Raw genomic sequence first — 25,925 nt, forward strand, 5'->3', positions numbered from 1 at the left:
GTGAAACCCTTTTTCCAAATAAAAAATAAAATCAGGTGTGGGATGTAGTTCGAAGGTAGAATGCCCTTGGGTTCAACCCTGTATCACAAATTAATTAAAATTTGTGTTATTTATTTTTATTGGTGCATTGTAGCCATATATCTTAATGGTGTACAAGACGGTAGAGGCATGCATGCACATATCACCCATTTAGCCCTTCCTCAGCTCCGATCCCATTCCCTTCCCCCTCCTTCTCATGTGTGGCTGAGTGACTGACTTTGATATATTTGTGAATGTACATCACATCACGTACATTCGGGAATTCCCCTCTCATTTCCCTCAGTTACGGGTGTCTTTCTCTTCATCTAGAGTTCCTCCTTTGACCCTTTTCTCCCTAGCTTCTGCATATTTAGGGAGAGCATCCAAGTTTTTTCTTTTTTGACTGACTAATCTCACTTAGCATAATATTCCAGTTCCATCCATTTTCCTGCAATGACATAATTTTGTTCTTTATGGCTGAGTAAAATTCCATTGTGTACATATCCCATATTTTTGTAATCCATTTTTCTGTTGATGGACATCTTGGCTGGTTCCATAGTTTGGCAATTGTGAATTGTGTGGCTGTGAACATGGATACACATGTATTAGTTTGATAGTTTGGTTTCTATTCCTTTGGGTATATACCCAGAAGTGGTATTGCTGGATCATATGGTAGTTTTGTTCTCATTCTTCTGAGGATTCTCCATACTGTTTTCCAAAGTGGTTACACTAATTTGCAATCCTACCAGAACATATTTGAGATTCCACTTTTCCACATCCTTGCCAGCATTGTTTTGTTGTTTGTGTTTTGAATGATTGCCATTCTAACTGGAGTTAGGTGAAATCTCAGGGTGTTTTTTTTTTTTGCATTTCTCTGATTGATAAAGATGTTGAACATTTTTTCATACATTTATTTGAATTTCTTTTGTGAAGTGTCTATTTAGTTTACTTGCCCATTTTTTGATTCAGTTCTTAGCGGTGAGTTTCTTGAGTTCTCTGTATATCCTAGATATCAGTCTTCTATCGGAGGAGTAGGTGACAAAACTTTTCTCCCATTCTGTCAACTCTCCGTTGGGGTTCTTGACAGTTTCCTTTGCTGTCCAGAGCTCTTTGGTTTAATGCAATCACACTTATTGATCCTCCTTTTAATTTCTTGTGCTTTTGGGGTCTTGTTGAGAAAGTTTTCACCCGTGCCTATGTGTTGCAGTGTTGGACCTGTGCCCTCTTCAAGGAGCTGCAAAGGTCTCTGGTCTGATTTCCAAGTCTTTGATCTATCTTGAATTGACTCTTGTGCAGGATGAGAATGTGGGGTTTATTTTCGTTTTTCTGCATATGGCTAATGAGTTTTGCCAACACCATTTGTTGAAGAGGCTACCTTTTTTCTAGTGTATGTTTTTGGCCTCTTTGTCAAAAATCAATTGGCTGTGTGTGAATTTGCTTCTGAGTCTTTTATTATACCCCATTGGTCTATGTGTCTGTTTTTGTGCCAATACCATGCTGCTTTCATTACTATGGCTTTGTAATATAGTTTGAAGTCAGGTATTGTGATGCCTCCTGCATGTTGCTGAGAACTACTTTAGCTAGTGGGTTTTTTGTTGTTCCAAATGAATTTAAGGACTGATTTTTCTATGTCTGTGAGGAATGACCTTGGTAATTTAATGGGTATTTTGTTGAAATAAAAAAATTTTTAAAGTCTTGTGGGAGTTCATTCTGCATATGAATAGACTGCTGTTCAGCCAGAGATTCAAGAAACCCCATTCAGGTTTCCAAAACTCTGCCTCACGGTGGTCTTCTCTTGAGGACTGTTCCTCTGCAAATTCCAGCTGCCTCAGCCTCCTTGACTTCTCATCTCTTTCTCCTCAACTCATGGGAATACAGGCCTTGTTTGGATTTCCCTTCTCAGTGTCACAGTCTGGAAATTAATTCCAGGAAAAAAGTCCAGGTGATGATAGGGCTCACTTCATTTGTTTCTTGTTTATCAAGCATTATTGTCCTGCACTACCTGTTTTGTTTGAAAATAGTTGCTTCCAATAGTTGCCTTGTCTTTTAGTTGTTTGTAACAAAAGTAGAATTTTTGACCCCTTATATCCTCTTGGCACAAATAGTTTTCAAATTTTCTCAACTCTCCCCTTTAAAAAGGTTAAATGGGGCTGTAAAGTCAAAGACCTACCCATGGATGATACCTATAATAACACGAGATGACTAGACATTCCTGTGACCTTCCAGATTTGAGTCGATGTTGCTAAGTCATGATAGCCAGAAGACATGCATGGTATCATCATCCACCCGGGAAGTGAAAGGGATGCAGGTCCTGGTCTTCAGATACCTGGAGACTGCTAAGGCCATGTCAGAAGAACATGAGTCAACCTGAAAAGGTCCTCACTAATAACTGAAGAGACACAATCAATAACTACAGTGCTTTGAGACAGCAAGCATATTTAAATTTGTGAGTTTCAAATGATACTTTGAATAAAAACCTCTCATTTTTGTCATTAGAGGATTCTACAGAACCATGTCATTATTTTGACATCTGGCAAACACAAGAAATAAAGTGAGCATTTATCCCACCTTTACTATTTTTACCTAGAATAACAAAATAGTTGATGAGGCAAAATTCGCCTTTATACATGTTCAAGCTCATAAATGAAGAATGAATGAAAAAATTAGAATATCATTTGCAACCCCTGATGAATTAATGAGTCCAGGCAGTGATCATCAATAGCTATTAACTTTATACACAGACAAAAAGAAAAAAGGTTGAAAAGACATTATTTATGTACCTGTTATGGGATCACACATCACCACTTAGGAACTAGAACTAGTCTTTCAAAATCTGAGGACAAAAATAAAAACTTGAATTTGGTTAGGCTTCTGGATGTGACTACCACCCTATAAGGTTCTTATAAGAGACAGGGGTACATGTTTAAAGACACCATGGAGATACAGTAACAGAATTTAGTAAGGGTAACTCTAGGGCAGGGATTAGCACACAATATCCCATGGAACAGATCTGGCCCATTGCTTGGTTTTGTATAGCTTTTGAGCTAAAATTAGTTTTCATATTTTTAATGGTTGAAATTCAAAAGAATAATATATTGTGAGATATGAAAATTATATGAAATTCAAATTTTATAAATAAATTGTTGGAACACAGCCGTGCTCATTGCTTAAGTATTTGTTCATGACTGCTTTCATACTATGGGGCAGAGTTGAAGAGGTGCCACAGGAACTGTGGCTTATGGCACCTAAAATATTTACTCATTGACTTTGTACAGAAAGAAATCTGTCAATCCCTGATTTAGAGGACTGGACAATTTCTTAAAAAAAAATTAGAAGAAGAAAGATGAAAGAGAGAACCAATATAAGAAAATTCTTAATCAAGTATCATATGTGGACCTTATTTGGGTTCCTCTTGAGAAAAAAAAAGTGTAGAAAAACACAATAATCAGAGAAATATGAACAGGGACAAAGGCATTTGTAAGGTTAGGGAAGTTTTGTGTATATGTGGTACAGAGGATTGAATTCAGAGGCACTTTACCAATAAACTACATCTCCATCTACTACTACTACTACTACTACTACTACTACTACTACTACTACTACTACTACTATTTTATTTTGAGACAGGGTCTTGCTAAGTTGCCCAGCCTAACCTTAAACTTGCAATCTTTCTCCCTTAGCCTCCCAAGTAGTTGGGACTGCAGATTTGTGCTACTGTGCCCAGCAAGAATTGTTAATTTTTAAAGATGTGGTAATGGTTTTGTGGTTTGTGTTTTAAGAAGAATTCTTAGCTTTTAAAAGGTACATTCTAAAGTATTTACAGATACCTGTCTTTGCTTTACAGTGATCCAGGCAGCGGGGGTTTCTGAGTATGGGTATAAGTGAAATAAGATTGGCTGTTATTAAAGTTGTAATGAGAAGATGGGTACATGGTGGTTTGTCATACTGTTTTGCTGTTTCCTCTTGTACATATGTTTGAAATTTTACTTTACAGAGGTAAAAATAAAAGTTATTTCAAAATAAAAGTATCTTAAAATCAACTAAAATGGTATTTCTTCTGGGGCTAGTAATCATTTAGTGTCTCTTTTCTGTGTTTCTGTAGCAGTAGGGAAATTATATGCTGATCGTTATTGTTAAATGGCTATTCGTCTGATTTCCTCTAACTTCCTTGGGGGCAGAGACCATTGACTTTGATCCTTAGCATCCAGCATAGAACTTGGCACAGAATCTGAAACATAATAGATCCTTAGTAACTACTTTGGGGACAGATTGTGACTTTTCATGACATATTTTGATTTCTAGATGTTAAGCATTCTAGAACTTTCTCGTTATCAAAGTCAGATTATGTAGAGATGAATTTCCAAGCAAAAGGTTTGAGAATGAACAAGGAACAGGATTGCAATCTGGGACACGCATAAACTAAGGAGGCCTCTGGTGCACTTGAGTAAGGAGGAAAAGGTTAAGATTTTATTGGGAAATGAACAATTGAAAGGTGTTTTTGTTTGTTTGTTTGTTTGTTTGTTTGTTTGTTGGTGGGTCTGGGGATGGAACCCAGGGGCATTCTACCACTGACCTATACCCTCTGCCCTATTTTTTTATTCTTTATTTTGAAACCGGGTCTCACTAAGTTGCAGAGGGCCTCACTAAGTAGCTGAGGCTGTCCGTGAACCGCGATCCTCCGGTCTCAGCCTCCCGAAAGCTGGGATTACAAGCGTGCGCCACCATGCCCGGCTTGAAAGGTGTTTTGAAAGAAAGCTTGTGGGAATGGTGCCTATGAGAACTGGCAAGCTTTTTCTGGTGAGGGGGCTGAAGTCACTTGATAAAATAGTCTTAAAATCATAGGTCATTTGGTTGGATTGGGCATGCAATAGTGTCCAGGAACTGAAAACTATAAACTGGCCTCTCTGTTCTACTTAGTTGGGTATGTGACAGGAATGACTCTGATTTGCATAATCAGTTTTCACGTAGTGGTCCTTATTTTTGTTGACTTTTTTTTTTTTTTGTGGTACTGGGGTTCCTGGAAGCCCTTCTACATCCGGGCTACACTCCCAGACCTATTTTTATATTTTTATTTGGAAACAGAGTCTCTTACGCCAGCACAGCTGGCTTCGAACCTGCGCGATCCTCCTGTCTCCGCCTCCCAAGCGCGGGGATTACAAGCATGCGCCACCACGCCCGGCGATATCATTCATTTTTAACTACCTCACGCCTTCTAATCAGCCTGTGGTGCATCATGAAACTGAACTTAAGGTTTATGTGCATTAGGTATACATTTTTGGTACATCAGGAAAACTGTAACTCCAAAGTAAAATAAGATATTGGTGGTATCTTGGTTTGAGCTGCATCAGTCTGAGAAATGATGTTTATCTCCATGTGAAATGTAGAATAGGTCCTTCAGGATAAGACAACCCTGCAATCCTCTTGTCTCAGCCTCTCAAGTCCTGCAGTTATAGATGTACACCACCACAACCAGCTATACCGTTTTTTTGTTGTTGTTGTTGTTTGGTTTTTTGCGGTACTGGGGATAGAACCCAGGGGCATTCTACCTCTGAGCTACACCTCCAGCCCTACTTTCTATTCTTTATTTTGAAACAGGGTCTTACTGAGTTGCAAAGGGCCTCACTAAGGAGCTGAGGCTGACCGCGAACCACGATCCTCCTACTCCCAAATGCTGGGATTACAAGAGTGTGCCATCACACCCAACTCAAATATTTTTTAATGTAACAGAAATATCTACATTCAGATCTAAGACCAAAATCCAATCCTAAATACAGTTACAAATTGTTATTTACCAGATTGCTTTATTTTATTAGCATAATAAGTAACAATCTATTAAGATTATTGAAAATGTAATTAAAAAATCCCAACTTTTTTTCTTCTCTTTTCACACTGTCTTCCTCACATTCTGTAGCTCTTTTATCACAGATATTTTTCCTGTTTCAGTGTAATTTGAACCTTGCAAACCCAAAGCTCTAGAGAGTGAGTCAGAGACACAACCCTAAAGGTTAAGCCAGGATCTAATTTTTAAATAAATCACCTGGCACGGAGACGTTTTCTCACATTCCTACGAAGCCCTTTTGGTACTCTAGGCTCCGGACGAGGTGGATTGTCAAATGGTTAGTCATCGGGTTATTTTTGTAACCTTAGACTCCTATGCTGTTTTGCTCTGGATCAGGGTGTTTGTAGCAGTTGAGAATACTTCTTAATCGTCATTTCCAGGAAAGTTAAATACTGTGTTTTCTTCCAAGCATTTATGAAGTGAGACCTGGAATGGCTTTGAAGCAGTTCACCTTGTTATTGAATGTCGGTGACCCTCTCCCGGGCAGAGTCAGAACCGAGTGGCATCTGACCACTGAAGAGACCAGCTCAGGGCCAGGCCGCAGTGAGGGGCAGGTGCGCGTGTTCTCACTGGCTGCCCTCCCGCTGTGCACCCTCGCTGCACCTTCCTTGGGTCCTTTCCTCCCTTCCCTGATGACTTCCTTTTTGTTTTTGGCAACTCTTAATTATGTGTGGTAACAGGGGCCAAGGGGGACATGGGTGAATAGAATCTAGACGTGAACTTCCCAGTGTGTCGCACATGGGAACCGGAGCTCGCCACTTATATGGACGTGTAGTGCAGCACCCCACCTTGTGCTCGGAGCCCCCAGCACTTGGGGGTTCTGCCAGACCTGAACAAAGTGAAGGGTGATCAGGGGAAAGCGGGGCCAACCATGTGCCAGAGATTGGTGCCCAGACACGCTGGTCCAGACGTGTGAAACAGCCCTGCTCCTGCTGAGCCAGGCGGAGGGGTTGGCACCTCCGGGCTCTGGATGCCCTGCGGACTGCACGGCCTCTTTTTCACTCCAGCCTTGGGCAGCGCCTGCCGCTGTTGGTCCTGTGAGCCTTGGAACCCTCCCCTCCCCATCGCTTGCACACTGCTCTGGCGTCTTTACTTCTCGGTTGTGGCTCTTAGTCTCTCATCTGATGGCAACTTGGCATTTCCTAGAGTTCTCTACCTTTCTGTACTTCGCACCCCAGACTATCAATTCTCAGATGTTTTTGTACCTCAACAGTTCCAAGGGTCGTGACACTGTCCTCATTTAACAGTGGCTTCTTATGAGTCATTCTGATCCCGTGGGGGACAGTATCCCACCCACCAGCCAGAAGCTTCCTGGGTGATTTGAACACACCCCTCATCCCCGGGGCAGATCCTTCCCTTCTCTTCCCTTTATCTTTTCTCTTTTCTTCTTGCACAGCAGCGAACCTTGGTCAGAGCTCAGTGGTGTTAGCTCTTTAGTAGCAGTGAGCACAGAATGCTGTGGGACGTGGAACAGGTCGCCTCACTGTGAAAGAGCCGGGGCCAACACCCAGAAAGCATCTGCCGAGCTGCCTGAATTCACCAGATGGACAGGCCTTAAAGGAGATGTAAACAGGTGGATTTTCAGACAGATCAGTTTTTGAAATCTGGGAATTTATGAATGAGTGGTTAGGTTTCTTTGCTATTCCCACAACGCCAGGATGAAAGAGGTGTTTCTGAATTTTGAACAAGATTAGCACGAGTGAAAAAACAGTAAGAAGTCGTGCATCATTGGACAGGTCAGAGATGGATGAACCTCATTGCCACCAAGAAATAAAACTGGCATGAAACACTCTGTTAATTAATTTTAATAAAGGGTTTCATTTCTGCATCCATTCGCTGAGTAAAGCTTGTTGAGGCACCCTGTGTCAAACTGTGATGGTGCTGTATATTCATTAGTGAGTAAAACCGAGCCTAACGCGTGCCCTCACGGGGCCTACCGTGAGAACACGTACACGAAGCAGATCACCACCACACAGACACACACTGTGATAAAATACAACGAAAGGGAAAGGAGCGTGCTAAGGAAAGCGTAACAGCTGGGCGCGGTGGTGACCACCTGTAATCCCAGTACTTGGGAGGCTGCGTCAGAAGGGTCACAGGTTTAAGGCCAGCCTCAGCAATTTAGCAAGACCATTTCAACATTAAAAATAAGAAGGGCTGGGATGCAGTCCTGAGGTAGAACGTTCAATCCCTAGTACCAAAAGAAAGTGTAACAGAGTGACAAGCTGAGATTGGGCGTAAATGAATAATGACTAGAGGTCATTAGGCAAAACAGGCAGAGGGGAAGAGCCAGAGAGATGTGTGAGGTTCTAGGAAGAGTGGTTTGGAACACTGATGAAGAGTCATAAAGCAGCTCGGTTAAGAGGAGCCATCCAGGAGGAAGGCTGCTCCCTTTCCCTTTCTGGGTTCATGAAGTAGCATTTGCTGGGAACGCAGGTGGTTCCTAGAACCTGTCTTGCCCTGCTGAAGGATTCCTCATCGAATCAGAGAGGAGGAAATGTAGCTAGTGATGACACAGGTCATAAGTACTACAAGATCTGAGACAGCAGAGCATTCTGAAGGCTCAGCTCCCTTTGCCTTGGGAGAAATTGATCAAGATCAAGATAGGTTTTAAAGGATCTGTGGAAAAGGCCATTCCAGGGACAGCTACCAGAATCATAGTGTGAGGAGCACAGCACGTTTGCAGAACCGCAGGGAGTTTAGGGCGTAGACAGCAGTTGAAAACACTCATGCACAAGAGGCCGGGTGTTGGAAATTCACATGTGCTGAGGAATTTGGGCTTCATCCTGCCAATGCTTCTTGTAGAGTGGGGCAGGTAGGGGAGGAGGGATGGTAGGGGAGAAGTAACTAGGTTCTTAACAGCTGTCCTGGGAATAGCATGAGACATTGGTAGTATGAGAAATTGGCCCTGGACTAAAAGGACCAGTTGGGAGGAAGCTGCAATAATTCTGGGGAGAAATAGGAGCGTCCTGATAGAGGCAGTGGCAGTATAAATGGGGAGAATGGCCAGATAAGCCGTTGGGGCTGGAGTTACTGAGGACAGGCCAAGCCCGGTAGCAGGGCTGTGGCTGGGGTGGTGCTGGTGCCAGTGCCCTCACAGAGGCAGCCACGTGCCTGGGGATCTGTGGGCTTCTGAGGTCTGTGTGGCAGCGAGAGCCCCTCTGGACGCAGACGGGCTCAAGATAGGAGGAGACAAGGTGAGGGCACCGCCAAGAGCTGAGCATTAGTGTTTGGTAAACTTCATTTTAGAATAGTGTTAGGCTTGCAGTAACATTTGTGTAGAGTCCACGGGCTGCTCACTTCTTAGGTTCTGCTCCCAACTCTTCTGTATGCGCGTGACATATTGGAATGGGCAGCCTTGTTTCCACAAATGGCCTCATGTCCATGCATACGAGACATACAATCGGTGCAGTATAAAAGGCAGAGACTGAGAACTCTTACCCCACCCTGCCCTCCACACGCCTCCTCCTCATGCCCTGCAGATGCTCACTGTGGTACATACCTATGAGTTTCTTGTGTATTAGTCCTTCTGTCTTTTATGCAAATGCAAGCAAATAAGAATAAACATTCTATTCTTTCCCTTATACAAAAGGTAGAATGTTATGGACATTGTTCTGTAGTTTTTGAGCCCAGTCAGTACAGAGCTGCATTGACCAAGGTCACTTACAACCACATGCAACGAGCTACTGAGCACTTGATATGTAGCTAGTACAGCTAAAGAATGGAATTTTAAATTTTATTTAATTTCAAAAATGGAAGCAGTATAAACTTTTTCCCATTAAACTCAACTTTATTGTTTTGCATGGACATTTCACTTTAACCATCAAAACTACAGCATCCAAGCCAGGTGTAGTGGCGCACGCCTGTAATCCCAGTACTTGGGAGACTGAGACAGGAGGATTGCAGGTTCGAGGACAACTTCAGCAAGCACTGAGACTCTCATCAACCTAGTGAGACCCTGTTTCAAAATAAAAATAAAATAGGGCTGGGGTTGTAATCTCCACTAACACACACACACACACACACACACACACACACACACACACACACACCAACCAACCAAGCCAGGGTTGGTGGCACATGCCTGTAATCCCAGCACTTGGAAGGCTGAGATAGAATTGCAGGTAATTTATCAAGCCAGCACACAGTAACACCCTGTTTCAAAACAAACAAAACAGACAAGAAACTGAAGTGTAGCTCAAAGACAGAATGCCCTCAGCTAAAAAAAAAAAAAAAGAAAAGAAAGAAAGGAAAAAAAAAAAGAAAAAACAGCATCCAGATTGAAATGTGGGCCGGGCGTGGTGGTGCACGCTTGTAATCCCCGTGCTTGGGAGGTGGAGACAGGAGGATCGTGCAGGTTTGAAGCCAACTGCGCTGGCTTAAGAGACCTTGTTTCCAAATTTTAAAAAAGTATAAAATAGGTCTGGGAGTGTAGCCCAGAAGTATAAGGGCTTCCAGGAACCCCAGTACCACCACCAAAAAAAAAAAAAAAAAAACAACCAGATTGAAATGTGGTTATAAGTATAAGAGATATACTGGATTTCAAAGACTTAGCTTACATTTTTTAATGGACTGTCTCAATGTTTTTTGCAATGTGTTTTGCAATAATGTTTGCAATGTTTTTTTATCTATTAGGTTAAATAAAACATTAAATCAATTCCACTAATTCCTTTTGTTTTTGAAACAATACCAGAAAATCTTTAAGTTACATGTGTGGCTTAACCTCTGTTTCTACAGGACAGCACTGATGAAGACTTTTATATAGCTACCTTTGTAGCTATATAGTATTGTGTTGCATAGAGCACCATAATTTATTTTACTGTCCCACCCTTGATGTGTGCATGAGTTGTTTCTAGTCTTTTAAAAGGCAGAAATGTTTAACCTTGTCTATACAGCACTTCATATGTATGCAGACTGGTCTGTAAAATGAACCCCAGCACTTGGGTGGTTAGGTCAAAGGATAAGTGCATTTGTAATTTGATATTACCCAGTTTTCTTCCATAAGTATTGTATCAATATACATTCCACCAACACTGTGTATGAGTGCCAGTTCTCTTTTATTGCCATTTGAAACTACAGTTTTTCTCTGTTTGGGGGATATAAGAAGTAACACATTTCTTCTTACTCATTCTGAGGGTTTTAAGAAGAAATTACAAATGCTTTGCCTCTTTTTCCTGTAAAAAAAAGTAAAGAAAGCTGGGCGTGGTGGTGCACACTTGAATCGCGCAGGTTCGAAGCCAGCCACACTGGCTTAGGAGACCCTGTTTCCAAATAAAAATGTAAAAATAGATCTGGGAGTGTAGCCCGGAGGTAAAAGGGCTTCCAGGAACCCCAATACCAAAAAATAAAAATAAAAAATAAAAAATAAAGAAAGCTTACTAATGGTAATAAAAACCATTTTCATTTTAGAATTGACTTCTTTAAAAAAGTTAAGGAATTAACCCACACTGTTTTCCCACGGAAGACAATTTTTATTAGAAGTCCCAGCATTCATCATATTCAGATTTGGAGAAAGTCCAAATAAATAACAGACATTTCCTTTTGTTTTCCAAGAGTTAAGGATTTCTTGAATTACTCCAGCAGCCCTCCCTAGCTGTGGCAGACTCGCATTTTAGGATAGAAAGTCAGTTCACATGCAGTTTTTGCATACTACCAGTTAATCAGGCTCTGGATCAGTTTCACTACATGCTAAATACATTCAGTTGCTCCTTCAGCAAGGAAATCCACTGACAACATAATTGGAGTTTAAGAGCTGACATAATCACTAGATAGTCTGTTCTACTTACTTTATTAAAAAGCTGCAGGAAAGCCGGGTGTGGTGGCGCACGCTTGTAATCCCGCGCTTGGGAGGCTGAGACAGGAGGAGGATCGCACAGGTTCGAAGCCAGCCTCAGCTACTTAGTGAGGCTCTCAGCAACTTAGACCCTGTTTCCAAATAAAATACAAAATAGGTCTGGGAGTATAGCCTGGAGGTAGAAACCCTCTGGGTTCTACCCCCAGTACCATTAAAAAAAAAAAAAAAAAAAAAAAGCTGCAGGAAAAGTTCATCTTTTTACCTTAAGGAATTAGCTGTTCCTCTTTTGAGACATGTGGTGCCCTCTACTGCCCTCTTTGCCTTTTTTTTTTTTTAAGGATGGAAATGAACTGAACTTTTCAGTATCCAAAAACAAATGGCTTTAAATTTTCCACTCATAAGAATCCGAAAGTAAGATTCTTGTGAACAGAAATCTCACTTTGTAATGGATGTGCCAGATAAGTTCATAAATTAGTATATACTGAAACTTGGAATAGAAAGTCCTATTTTAGCAAATCCTAGAAGTGTATTTTATTGCAAGTGTGATGACACAAACTTGCTGTTTGGGGTATTTTCTTAATTTTCAATAGGAAAAGATTAAGAAAAAAAAAGTTGACCGTTGATGCCGAACATGCAAAAGAGCACCATGACTGAGGGGTAGATACCGAAGCAGCTGTGCCACAGCTATTCTCCACGTCTCCGTGGCCTCTGGTGCTAATTTCCCCTAATTATTTTGTTTCAGGAAGGCTTTTCACTCATTGGCAGCCAGAACTGGTTGAAGATTGTAAGACGCATGGATTGTCTGTTGTTTGGAACGACAATAAAGGCAAGATAAAGCGGCTATGTGGCTAATGACCACACTCTTCTCATCTGTGTGTGTGGTGGGGTGTGGAAGCTTCTCTTTGTAGATGAAATGGTGCTGGGAGGAACACACACGTCGAAGAAAGGACATTATGAGCAAAAATGTGAGGCAAGGCTGGAGAGAGGCAGAGCCTTGCCAGCAAAGGGTGTTGCTGAGGCCAAGGCGGGCTCACCAGGTGTGTCTGCCAGAGTTATGCAACTATCTGCCCCTGCCGCCCTGGGAAGAGGGGGTACACAGCATAGTGTGTCTTGCTATGTAGATGTTTTAAAAGGTGTATATTTTTAAATGTTTCACTGAATGTCTTTACTTTTCCCCTGTTTAATATTAAAAAATAAAATTCCAGCTGGGTGTGGTGGCGCATGCTTGTAATCCCCGCGCTTGGGAGGCTGAGACAGGAGGATGGCACAGGTTCGAAGCCAGCCTCGGCTACTTAGTGAGGCTCTCAGCAACTTAGTGAGACCCTGTTTCCAAATTAAATATAAAATAGGTCTGGGAGTATAGCCCGGAGGGAGAAAGCCCCTGGGTTCCACCCCCAGTACCACACATACACACAAAAAATTTCCTTTTTTTTTTCCAGCCCTATTAAACAAAGAATGATCCTCATCAAATAAACATGCAGATTAATCACCGTGATTATTTTCTTTCAAAATAACTATAAAAACTAATCTGTTAAGATCCACGAGTAAATAATATTGAAACTTAGGTAGAAGATACTAATTTTGTGGGGTCTGTGTGTGTTTGTGTGTGTGTAGTCCTTGGGATTAGACCCAGGGGTGTTCTACCACTGAGCTGTACCCTCAGCTCTCTTTATTTTGAAATTGAGTCTCACTAAGTTGCCGAGGCTGGCCTCCAACTTGTGATCCTTCTGTGTTAGTCTCCCACGTCCTAGGTTACAGGGATGTGCCATCACCTGGAAGATAAATAAATTCTATTGTTATCTTTATCTTTTCATTTATTTAGTTATTATTCATTTTCCCCCAGCTCCTTCCCCACTTCCCCCTCCTCATACAGGATATTGAGATTGACATTTGTATTCCCACACATACATAATATCAGTGGAAGTGGTTCCCTCATTGACCCCCCCACCCCCGCTCACCTTTCCCTCCATTACCTAAAATTCCCACTTACATACAGATGGAGTAGTCCCTAGCTTCCATATATTAAAGAAAACAGACGACCCTTTACTTTCTGTGACTGGCCAATCTCACTTAACATCATGTTCTCCAGGTTCATTTTTCCTGCAAATTACATGATTTTGTTCTTTATTGCCAAGTAGAATTACATCATGTGTGTATCCCATAATTTTAAAATCCATTCATCCATTGATGGACACCTAGGTTGGTTCCATAATTTGGCTATTATGAATTGTGCTGCTGAAATCATGGATATGCACACATTACTTTAATCTGGTTTCAGTGCCTTTGGAGAGTACTCAGGAGTGGTATGGCTGGATCATATGGCGGGTCCATTCCCAGTTTTCTGAGGAATCTCCACACTGATCTCCATAGCAGCTGCACTGCAGTCCCACCGACAGTGTAGAAGAGATCCTATTTCCCCACATCCTTGCCAGCACTTACCATTGTTTGCTCACTGATGATTGACATTCTGATTGGGGCTAGATGGAATTTCAGTGTAGTTTTGATTCGCATCTTCCTGATTGCTAACTGATCATTTGTATTCTTTTGTTTAGTGTCTATCTAGTTAAACTGCCCATTTCTTGACCCCCTTTTTTTTTAGTGTCTTAATTTTTGTTTTGAAACAAGATCTTGTTAGGTTGCAGCCAGGCATGGTGGTGCACACTCGGAATCCCAGTCAGTACTAGGAAGGCTGAGACAGGAGAATCGCAGGTTCAAAGCCAGCCTCAGCTACTTAGTGAGGCTCTCAGCAACATGGTGAGACCCTGTTTTCAAATAAAATATAAAATAGATCTGGGAGTATGGCCTGGAGATAGAAAAGCCCCTGGATCCCAGTACACACACACACACACACACACACACACACACTAAAATAAAAAAGATCCTCACTAGGTTGTTGAGATAGACCTCAAACCTGCTATCCTCCTCTTTCAACTTCCCAAGTACTAGGATTACAGTTTATGCTACCATGCCTGGCTTTTTTTTTTTTTTTTTTGGAAACAGTGTCTTGCTAAGTTGCTGAGGCTGGCCTCGAATCCTCCTGTCTCAGCCTCCCAAATACTGAGATTACAGGCATGTGCTACCATGCCCAGCTTCCAACTACGTGTTAGATTTTATCCAAATCAGTTTAAATTTAGCCTCCTTACTAAACTTTTAACATGGGGACAATTTATGTTTTTATATTTCTAGCAAAGTAATTTTATAATTGGAAAATACTAATTTTATTTCCATTGACTTATATTTCTAATAATGTTCTCCACCTTTTCTGAATTGTCTGGGTTTTCAGAACACTGTAATCATATGGTTATGATGACATTTTGACATCTTCCTGGCTCACATGAGAAGTGTTTTTGTTTTAATTCTATTTTGGTATTGGGGATTGAACCTAATAGCACTTTATCAGAGTGCTCTACCCCCAATCATTTTTGTTTTTATTTTGAGGCAGCCTCTCTAATTTGCCCAGGCTGGCCTTGAACTTGTGATCCTCCTGCCTCAGGCTCCTATAGCTGGTATGCACCACCATGCCCACCTGCTTTTCAGGAAGTGGTGTTTAGATGTTAAGTACATTTCTGGCTATTGATTGGATATTCTATGCCAGGAGATTATTCTTTGAACAGCAGTTTATTTACTTATGTCAGGATTATAAAATTTTATTAAAACATTTCTGACACCTATCAAGATCATAGTTTTTTTTCTACCTTTCATCTGTGGACTTAATGGAATATATGACTACTAAACCATCAGCTGTTTCTTTTTGCCTTGACCAGGGTATGAGTCTTGCCTTGAACAACTTTTAGTTACTAAGTATTATGCCACAAATACAATTGTTTAATTAAATTGGCAATGTTAAAAACAAAATGTTATTCTCTTAACAGAAATTTATTCATTGATTGATTGATGGATTGATTGAGGTACTGGGGATGGAATTCAGACACCTTCTACCTCCAGGCTACACCCCAGACCTATTTTATTTCTTATTTTAAAACAGGGTCTCACTAAGTTTCTGAGGCTAGCTGTGAACATGAGATTCTCCCAAGTACTGGGATTATAAGCATGTGCCTCCACACCTGGCTAACAAATTTAATATAACAAATTCATTGGTTAGTAATTGTTACATATCTTTTCTCACTTTGGATTGAAATTTGTAGATTGAACAAATTAGACTTACTTTTTAAGGTGGGCTTCCTTTTTCCATCAATTATGAACAAAGAGTCTTGGCTGCTAGGCTACAGTGGACATCTAATTCTATGAAGAGCACTCTGGCTCAAAGGAGTGGCTCTCAGGCTCTCTCCTTATTACTTCTCACCTGTGGTAACTCAATGAAGATGTATGGCACACAGCACCACGTGGCCGGAACCATGAGCACTCCTGTGTCTGTCTGGTCTCTCCCTCTTATAAAGCCACCAGAATCCAAAGGGGCTCTGTCCTGTCCCTATCTAATCCTAGTTACTTCTTCAAGCCCCACCTTTGCACCTTATAGTGGGGATTAAATTTTAGCACATGATCTCTCCGGGGGCTCAGTCAAACCATATCCAAACCATAGTGCTGGTTAAATTTTTCTGTACTTGCCTCCACATTTGCTGTAGTTCAGGAAATAACTTTAACGGTGAGAGAAGCTTCCAGTTGGGGTCCTGAGAGTAATGGAAAACTTTTTATAGATCTGAACGATGAATTTAAAAACAACAGGAAAGATCCCCTGGGCTCGTGAGGCCTCAGTCTCTGGCTCCTACCGCCTGCTGCCTCCTGGGTTGGGTGCCATGATGTGTGACCGGCTAGAGAGCCTGAGGCTCCAGCATCTCACCAGAGACACTCACTCAGAGGGCCTGCCCCTCCTTAGAGTGAAGCCTCGGTTTTCTAGTGTGTGAAACAAAATTTCTTGTGGTACTGGGGATTGAACTCTACCCTTTTTTTTTTTTTTTTTTTGGAGGGGGGGAGTCCTACCTCTGAGCTACACTCGCAGCCTGTTTTTATTTATTTGTTGCCAAGGTTGGCCTCAAACCTGCGATCCTCCTGCTGGAGTCTCCCAAAAACTGGGATTACAGGTGTGCGCTACCAGGTCTGCTTAAAGTACGATTTTCTATAAATTCTTACAGTTTAAAATGAAATATGCTGAAGTAGGGTGGATATAACTTAACCTGTTACCCACTTAAATATAGTAATTATGAGCTAACCTCCCCAGATGATAGAGACAACATATTTGAGGTAGTCTGTGACTGTTGGTATACTTGAAAACTTTCCACTTCATAGCAAGGAGTGCTTTCTGACTTAAAATTATGACATTAAAAAACTCAAGCTTTTCAACCTGCAGCCCTCTTAGTTTTCCATTGTAACCTATGGCACTGAGGACATAAGATGAAGATGTAACTTGTTTTCAGATTTTTCCTGACGTATGTTGGGTTCCCATGTATTGAAATAGTATTTCTGGCTTCAGGCAATAATCTGGAATTCTAGCTGAGAAAAGCATAGAAGCAGACATGGAATAAGACCTCAGACATACAGCCTCCCTCTCTCTCTCTCTCTTTTTTGAACTATATTCCAAAGAAACTATCCATGCTGATTTTTAAATTTTCTTTCCGGTGCTGGAGATCGAACCCAGCACCTTGGCATCGGCATGGTAGGCAGCTGCTCTACAGCTGAGTTACACTCCAACCCTACCAAACTGAGTCTTATGGTGCTCATCCGCAGATGCCTCTAAACATACATAACTGGTCTCGGATAGTATGTGTCTGCTTGTGCATATGGCTTTTCAGCTAGCTAAGAGGTTCAAATTTTGATGTGCTGTTACTCAAAAGGCTAGCTAGATAATTATAGAATCCTTATAGAAGTGGTAAAAATAAAGATGCATATAGTAGCTAAGTGGGGTGAATTGGAGCCGGGCATGGTGGCATATGTCCGCAATCCCAGTACTTGGGAGGTTCAGACAGGATTGTGGGTTCAAGGCCAGCCTCACCACCTAGTGAGACCCCCCAGCATCTTTGAGAGAGCCTGTTTCAAATTTTAAAAAAAGCCAGGCATGGGGGCATATTCCTGTCATCCTAGTACTTGAGAAGCTGAAACAGGAGTATAATGGGTTCAAAGACAGCCTCACCAAGTAGAGAATCTCATCAACCTAGTGAGACCTTGTTTCAAAATAAAAATAAAATAGGGCTGGAAGTGTAGCTCAGAGAACACCCCTGGGTTCTATCCCCAGCACCACCATAAAACAAATTAAAATTTAAAAAATAAAACAAGGCTAGGGTTGTGGCTCAGAGGTAGAATGGCTCTGGGTTCAATTCCCAATACCAAAAAGGGGGCAGGGGATACATTAGAAAAAGCTAATTAACAGCAAACACAAAATCAGCTCAATTTCACAAAGATTCATAACATTATCATAAGCTGAATGTATAGTTCACTTATCGGTTCTTTTCCTTCCTTAGGGGAAAGTTAGATTTCAATGACTTGATAATTTGGAGATTATTCATCCAAGAGAAAAATGGCGAAGGGCATGAACAGAGGCAGTACAGAAAAGAAGAAACACACATGTCCAGTAAGCGTAGGAAACCATTCAGCCTCATGTGCAATCAAAGAGACGAGATCGTAAAAAATCGATGTTAACCTAGCAGGCTGACAAAGATGAAAAAGAGTAAGGATTTCCGCGTCAGAGGGTGCAGGGAAGGGGGTACACTCTTGGGGGCTGGAATCGGGCCTTGCCAAGGGCAGCATGGCGTCGTCCCACACACGAAGCACACACGTCCTGTGGCCCCGCAAGAGGCATTTATACACAGAGATGTATGTCTAAGACTGCTTATCAAAGCTCTGTGGTTTATAATAGGAAAACAGGCTGGAAATAACCTAAATGTTTTCAGTAGGGGACCAGTTAAGTAAAGGAATACTCTTCAGCCTTTAAGAGTACATACTATTTTTATATACTTATTGTTAAATAACTGGGTTACAGAATAGCAATGTAGTTTAAATAAATATATATATCCTATGTATTATATATATGACTTATAAAACATTTATGCATGTGTGTGTGTGTGTGTGTGTGTGTGTGTGCGCATACTCATGAGTATGTTAGAGCATTTCCCATATTGCAGTGACAGGTAATAGTAATGGATTACTTTTATGGTTGAGAAATTTTAAACGAATTAAAATTTGGAGCCGGGCGTGGTGGCACACGCTTGTAATCCCTGCGCTTGGGAGGCGGAGACAGGAGGATCACGCTGGCTTAGGAGACCCTGTTTCCAAATAAAAATGTAAAAATAGATCTGGGAGTGTAGCCCGGAGGTTGAAGGGCTTCCAGGAACCCCAGTACCACCAAAAAAAATAATAAATAAATAAAATTGGAGAGAAGCACCTGGTGGCAGCCCACGCGTAGGGGCATTTGTTACCATGTTTATCATGTCTCAGCCATGCCAAGAGTTTTCCAGAACCTAAGTAAATGACTGTAATGGGTTTATTTTTCTATTTATTTTTGTGGTACTGGGGATTGAACCCAGAGGCGTTCTACCTCCAAGTTACTTTTTAAATTTTGAGATTGGGTCTCACTACGTTGCTGAGGCTGGCCTCAAACCTGTGACTCTCCGTTTACATCCTCCCAAGTACTGAAATTACAGGCTCGTGCCACCATGTCTGGCTGATGAGTCTATTTAAGCAGTATAAACTGTGATCAGGAAAATCAAGGACTGTTTGCTTATAGGAACATTCAGAACTGTGGTTAGAAATGTTTTCACAATCATATTATAGCTTAAATATTTAATCAGTGAAAAGGACTGTCACTGTACCATCATAGCACCTACATTTCTTTACATAAGAAACAGAACAAATACATCCAATACCGTTTGGGGTGGCTTTTATATAAGTGACCCATCTACACTAGATGAAATATTAGGATGGTTTATGTTGTTAACATTACAGTTTAGGTGTATATTTGAACTTTACAAATAAGGGATGCAGCTGCTAGATGTAATAACTGCCTGTCTCACATCTGCTAATTTGCCAAGGTTGTAACTCGTATGCAAACTGAAACCACCATTCCCTGGACTTTGTAATAGTCTGGCCTCCCAAGATGGAGGACATTAATATGCAGCACGTGGTGCCTTCTCTCAGCACGGTGTCCCCTCACCCTAGTGTTGGAAGTTCACTGCCTTGTTTAATATGGCCTCTATCTAGTTTGCTCTTTCATTGACTCAGTTTAGAAAACTTTTGTTGAGCCAGGACTATGCTGTATTATCCTCACTGATTTCCCACTTTAGGAATTTAAAGCTTTTATGAAAGCTGTTTTCCAAAGCAAGACATTGATCCTCTGCTGCAGCCAGTATAGCAACCTTCCTTATCTTTAGGATACGGCTTTTCCATTTCCGCTGGTGTTCATTCTCTAATGGAAGTGAATTTCAGTATGAGGAACAGCTTTCCAAAAGAGGAAATTAAATGAAGTTTTGGTTTTTTCCTACCTGCACCAAGCCAAGATAACTGCACCATTATCCACACCTCTGCCTCCGCCAAGCAAAAGGGACCCATTCACCAGAAGACCCTACAGTAAGTCATGGTTAAGTGATTTAACGCGGGTCTCTAAGGATAGCTTTTGATTTGTCACAGAACAAGAGCCGCATGTTTCGCATACAGTTCAGCGGAGAGTCAAAGGAACAGGCGGTGGAGCGCTGCTGCAGCTGTGTGCAAAGCCTGGCCCGGTACATAACTGTGCAGGTGCCTGACGGGATGGCCCAGGAGCCCCAGCGGCACGCAGGCCCGCAGCGTGCGAGCGGAAGCCAGGAGGACCACACAGTGGGCCTCCCGCCACAGCTCGGGGTAAGCAGGCTAGTGAGTTGTCTGCAGGAGACCCGTGTGTACTCGGAGGAGTCAGACTCTTCACGTACTTGCATGCAAGGCATGAAAGACAGATGGGATCCAGCTACTTTCGGTTGTGCTAGATAATAGAGATTTTCAGAAACCATTACATTTGATTTTGGAAAGGTTCTTTTCATAAAAATGTCTCATTAACATCTATTGGGCTTTTAAATGAATTAATATTTTTGTTTTAATTTTTCGTGTGATAAGTCAAATAGACAATAACTCAAACGAGCTGAAGGCCAAGGTAATTTGTGAAAATGTTAAGGAGTCTGGACATTAAAGTTTGAGGCTCCCTGTGGAATTTCCTCTGGAAATAACTGTTTTAAGCATTTTTATGGCATAGTCTGAATGTTGTCTACTTGTATTTTTGGAATGGAATTCTAGTTTCAAGCTTGAGTTTATTTTCTACTTTGAGAAGTGATTTTTCCAAAACTGGTTGGAAAACTTTTTTACTTCATCTAGATCTCCTTTACCATGACAGTTCATTTTTGTTGTCTGACCACAAAGCTTCCGTTATTCACAATTTAATGTGAACATAAATGTATATTACGTATTCATAATTTGTCTTTTTTATAAGCAGCTGTGACATGATTCCCCCCTCAATGTGGTGTTTGCCAGATTTTGGTGTTTTCTTCTTTCCCTCTATTTGATTTTTCTTCCTTTTGCCATGCTGGGGAAGTGCAAGCAGGCATGTGCTCCGGCACGCAGGGCTACAGCCCCATTCCATCCTTTCGTGAAGATGCTAAGGCTGCTTGTCTCACCAACTCAGGGTCCAGTCTCAAGCATTAGTATGTCCATTCCTGCTCTATTTTGTAAGAATGCCTTCTCTACAACTGGGGTGGGAATTGTTATAAAGTACTTACGAGTCTTTTACCCTTTAATAGAAATGGTATTCATGGCCATTAGATTCAGATTATGCATAGTTTACCCAGTGCTGGAATGTAGCAAGAACCCAATAGGGTCTCATGGTTTTAGGAACCAGGGCTGTCTGAAATGCCTAATAAAGGTAATAGACACATCAAGCCACCTAATTAAGTATTTTTAAATGCAAGATAAATGCAGCTGTACCACATGCAGGCTGAGAGCTGTGGGCTGGTGCCACAGATGAAGGCTCCAGCTCTGATTTTAAAAGTTGGTCCCAAATACCTAGGCAGAAATACCCTAAAAATGGTTAGAAAACTTTCATGTCTTTTCTCCGCTCTAATTCAGGGACTCTTCTGATATGTAATTTGGTGTTCTGAATAGATGAGACAGCATGATATTGTGCAAAGACCACAGGCATCAAATCCAGAGAGATCTAGGTTAGAATACTGGCCCTCATTCTTGATAGCTGTATGATCTTGTACAAGCCCCTGAACCTCATCTGCAGAAAGGTGAGAGTGAAGTGCCGTGTAGAGAAAGCACTGAGTACAGACCCCGGCAGAATCTAGAGCACATTGCCACCACCCCAGTACTGTTACCCTTCAGCTCTGCCTCCCCTTGCAAATAGACGAATTAGCATCCAGGCAAATTAGTGAGGCTTAGAACCTCCAGAACAAGGATACAGAAGATCAGGTCAATTCTACTGTGCAAGACATCTCACTCTGCCGAGAATGTTCCTGATTTCCTAATGCAAATACGTGCCGAGGCCGGCCAGCCGGTGCACATGTTGGCTACCGCGCCCTCTTCCCCGAGTGCACCTCCCAGGCACGCGGGTGGCCAGTGTGCAGGCCTCACTGCTCTCCTGCATTCAGGGGTGTCACTTTCCCAGTGCCTACATATATTTTTAGTCTAAAATAGTTGTTACATTCTTTGCAAAGAGGGTAATTCAGTGTCTATTTCAAGTTCTTGAGTCATTTCCTGGCTATGTTTTAGTTTCTGCTCTTCCTCAGCTTGTAATTTTGTTAATTGTGACCTAACCAGGTGTTTCTCAACTTGAGGGCTCCTGAGGCCATTCAGCCCACCCCAGCATAGAGGGGGACAGAATGGGGAGAGCAGAGATCACGTAGAACTCTTTCCATTGTTAGCACAAAGAGGTCCACAGAAAGCAGCCAGAGCCCTGCTGTGGTGTGCGCAGAACCTTCCTTTCTTTTCCTCTGCAGTTGGTGGGAGGACCTGGAGCCCACTGGCCTCAGGCTTCCGTCACTCGGCAGTTGTTTGCGGTGTTCGTGGCATAGGCCTTGGGCTGACACCGTTCTCAGTTTGCAGAACACTGAGCTGAATGCATGTGTATCCTAGGAGAACATCAAACAGGCCCTGCTCTCTCCCTATCGCACCAACTCACACCTAGCACAGGGCGCTCTTTGGAGATCAGCGTTACAGCAGCTACCAGTGCCTAGGACATGGCAAGGGGAAGGTCTCCTGCCTCTCTGACCACGTCTCTCCCATGCCCAAGAGCCTCACCACTGTAGGTGCCAAGGCCACGCGGCCCCAGACGCTCCTGTTCACCTCGTTGGGCTGAGCACTGCCCGGGCGACCGCTCTTCACGTGCTGCATTCTCACTAGGGTGTGGGCTTCTCACCGGTGATGGCTAGGAAGTGTACTAAAGAGCCAATTCCTTCATACTGTCCAAAGTGAGTCTCTAAGAATCCTATTGTATTCAAAACACAGTTGTCTCACAATTAGAGTTTTTTCACTCATTTTACATTTCTACAATTACTCATATTACCTGAAGAGAAGTTTTAGAGGGTGGTAAATGGTGACATCAGAAGCTGGGCCCTGAGTGCACACGGGCCACCGTGCAACGCCTGCTTCCCTGGGTGCCACCCTCATTTCCGGGCTGGGCCCTTGACAGAAGTTCCCCAGTGCCTCACAAGAAGGCAGCTCGCAGCCCTGTGAGACACTGAGAACACCCAAGTACAGGCACTCCTAATGTAGTAGATTAAGTAACCCGTCACCAGGCCAGACCTGTGCTGAGCGTGATTAGTGGCCACTTTGACCAATATTCTTTTCTTTGACGACGTATGCATGTTTTCACTCCAGGGGCCCGCAGTGTTCATGTTCTCCTAGCCTCCTAACTGCATGCTGCTTTTATTCTAGTCCCACCAGAACCTGGAACAGCAGGTGTGTGTAGCGGCCAGCACAGGTGCTCCACAGGGAAGAACCTCAGTGGCGCACTTAGCTCAGGTAAAGCCCACTTCTGTGTCGGTTTATGAAGAACCGTGGTCCACAAGAATCTGTGCCTCTCTTCACACCCTTGTTCTGGAACAAAAACCTAAAGCATTAGGAAAAGGTAAAGACAAACGCCTGTCTCTGTCTGCTAGGTAACATAACACATACTCCAGAAATTAAAGAGGAAGACTCACTGAACATGAGACAGTGAACTTAATCACCACCTTCCCGAGAAAAATAAAGGAAGGGTTCAATATAATTTTGAAAATGAAATTTGGGGACTATTCTAAAGCAAATCTCAAAGTGAATCTGGAGTTAGATCTGCACTGGATTCTGCAGGGGCAGACTTTGAGGGCTGAGACTTCAGCTAAGGCTTTGTGGAACTCAGGAGTACTCGGCTCTGCTACCTCAGCCGACTTTGAGCCGGTCCCTGCCCGCTTGCTGAGGCTCTCACCAGAGTCCTGCAAGACCGGCCATTCCAAACCATGACGCTTGGTGTCTGCGGGCAGCTCTGTGAGGCTGCCTTCCTCCCACTGCGTCCTGAGCACAGGCGCTCACACCAGCAGAGCCTACGCGTTCCACAGACTTCTGCATGCAGCTCATCAATATTCAAGGAAGAATTTTCTTTTTAATTCATCTGTTTAAACTGAACTAACCATGGTACAAAAGGAAAACATTGGTGTTTTCTCCATCTGGCACACCACTAACTGAAAGTAAATGGGACTATCAGAGTGAAGAAGTCAAGAGGTTGGAAGATTTGAGCCGACGGGCGGAACTGTGGTAGAATGTGCTTGGTTAGCATATGCTGTGCTCTGAATTTGCTACACAGCAACCTTCCCCCCCAAAAAGCAAAGACAACTGGAAACCTATAACTCAACCGTGACAGAAAAATCACAGAGCTAACTGACCAAGAGCAGGGCAGGCTTCCTGTGGCTCACGTCTGACTGCGTGGCTAGTGTCAGTAGAGCTGCAGAACCACAAGGACCAGGGCAGCTTGTGTTGTCTACTGAGGAAATGCCAGGTGCTATGAATGGGGGCTCCTAACCCAGTTTACTTACAAGTATAGAAAAACTTGTACAAACGAGAAAAAAAAAGCACAAAGCCTGGGGCTCAGTTATACTACTTGTTCATTCCAACCTTCTGGACAAGTCATCCTATGAATGTTAAGTTGATAAAACTTTTTGGAAAGCAATTTAGTGTATATAAAATTTATTATTTTGTTACCTGTAATTCCATTTCAGACACACAAATATATATGAGAAGATATTTATCACAATCCTGTTTATAACAAAAAAATGGAAATATCAGAAATGTTCATTTGGACACCAAATGACCAAACACAGTGTAGTCGATAAAAGTAATGTTGATCCCTGTCTGACACGTTAAGTTTTGTTTTGTTTTTGTGGTACTGGGGATGGAACCCGGGGGGGGGGGGGCTTCTACCTCCAGGTACACCCCCAACCTATTTTTATATTTAATTTGGAAACAGGGTCTCACTAAGTTGCTGAGAGCCTAAGTAGCTGAGGCTGGCTTTGAACCTGTGTGATTCTCCTGTCTCAGCCTCCCAAGTACTGGAATTACAAGCTTGCGTCACCACGCTGGGCCTCACATTAAGTTTTTAAAAAGAAAGCTATAAAGAGCACCCACTAAGTTTGGAAGGTTATGCACTGGAATCTTAACAGAGGCTTTCACCAGAGAAGAGAGCTCCAGGTTACTTTCTTCTTTATGCCTGTAGGCAATCTGGAAAGCTGATGTGAATTTAGCAAAGTAAATTCCTCCTACAGACAGCTTCTAGGTGAATGTCAATAGAACACTATGCACTAAAACATGCCATCCACATAAAGGGCAGTAGCCATGTGCCTCACAACCAGCAGCAGTAAGATAACCAAGCCCGAGAGCCAAGAGCACGTGGGCCCCACACTGCTAGAGCTCGCCCCACCATGCAGGCCACAGTCACGTTTATTTGGAGGACTCTCATAATATTTAAACATTGGCACCTTAGCTGGTTTTTAAACACTGCACGTTATCAGAGAAAACATACAGATGGTGCATAACCATGTGAAAAGATGCGCAACATCATTTGTCATTAGCGGAATTTGCAAATTAAAACAATGAGACATCCCTGCACTTATTAGCATGGCGAAAATTAAAAACTTTAATATCTAGTGCTAGCCGGGCGTGGTGGCGCACGCTTGTAATCCCCGCGCTTGGGAGGCGGAGACAGGAGGGCCGCGCTGGCTTAAGAGACCCTGTTTCCAAATATAAAAAAGTATAAAATATGTCTGGGAGTGTAGCCCGGATGTAGAAGGGCTTCCAGGAACCCCAGTACCACCAAAAAAAAAAAAAAAAAAAAAAAAA

At 42.4% G+C, this 25,925-nt stretch overlaps 1 protein-coding gene across 1 annotated transcript in view; it reads left to right on the top strand.

The window, feature by feature from the left end:
* Nucleotides 1–25,925, top strand: part of REC114 (REC114 meiotic recombination protein) — a gene marked incomplete at both ends in the record, with an annotated part of 86,452 nt that overhangs the window by 59,130 nt on the left and 1,397 nt on the right. Inside the window, 3 exons of the mRNA XM_080692148.1 lie at nucleotides 12,394–12,477; nucleotides 20,226–20,435; nucleotides 23,496–23,582. Coding sequence (XP_080548274.1) covers nucleotides 12,394–12,477; nucleotides 20,226–20,435; nucleotides 23,496–23,582 — 381 coding nt within the window. The remainder of the gene's footprint in view (nucleotides 1–12,393; nucleotides 12,478–20,225; nucleotides 20,436–23,495; nucleotides 23,583–25,925) is intronic.

Source organism: Muscardinus avellanarius (genome assembly GCF_963383645.1).
Source record: "Muscardinus avellanarius genome assembly, chromosome: 3".
Lineage (NCBI taxonomy): Eukaryota > Metazoa > Chordata > Mammalia > Rodentia > Gliridae > Muscardinus > Muscardinus avellanarius.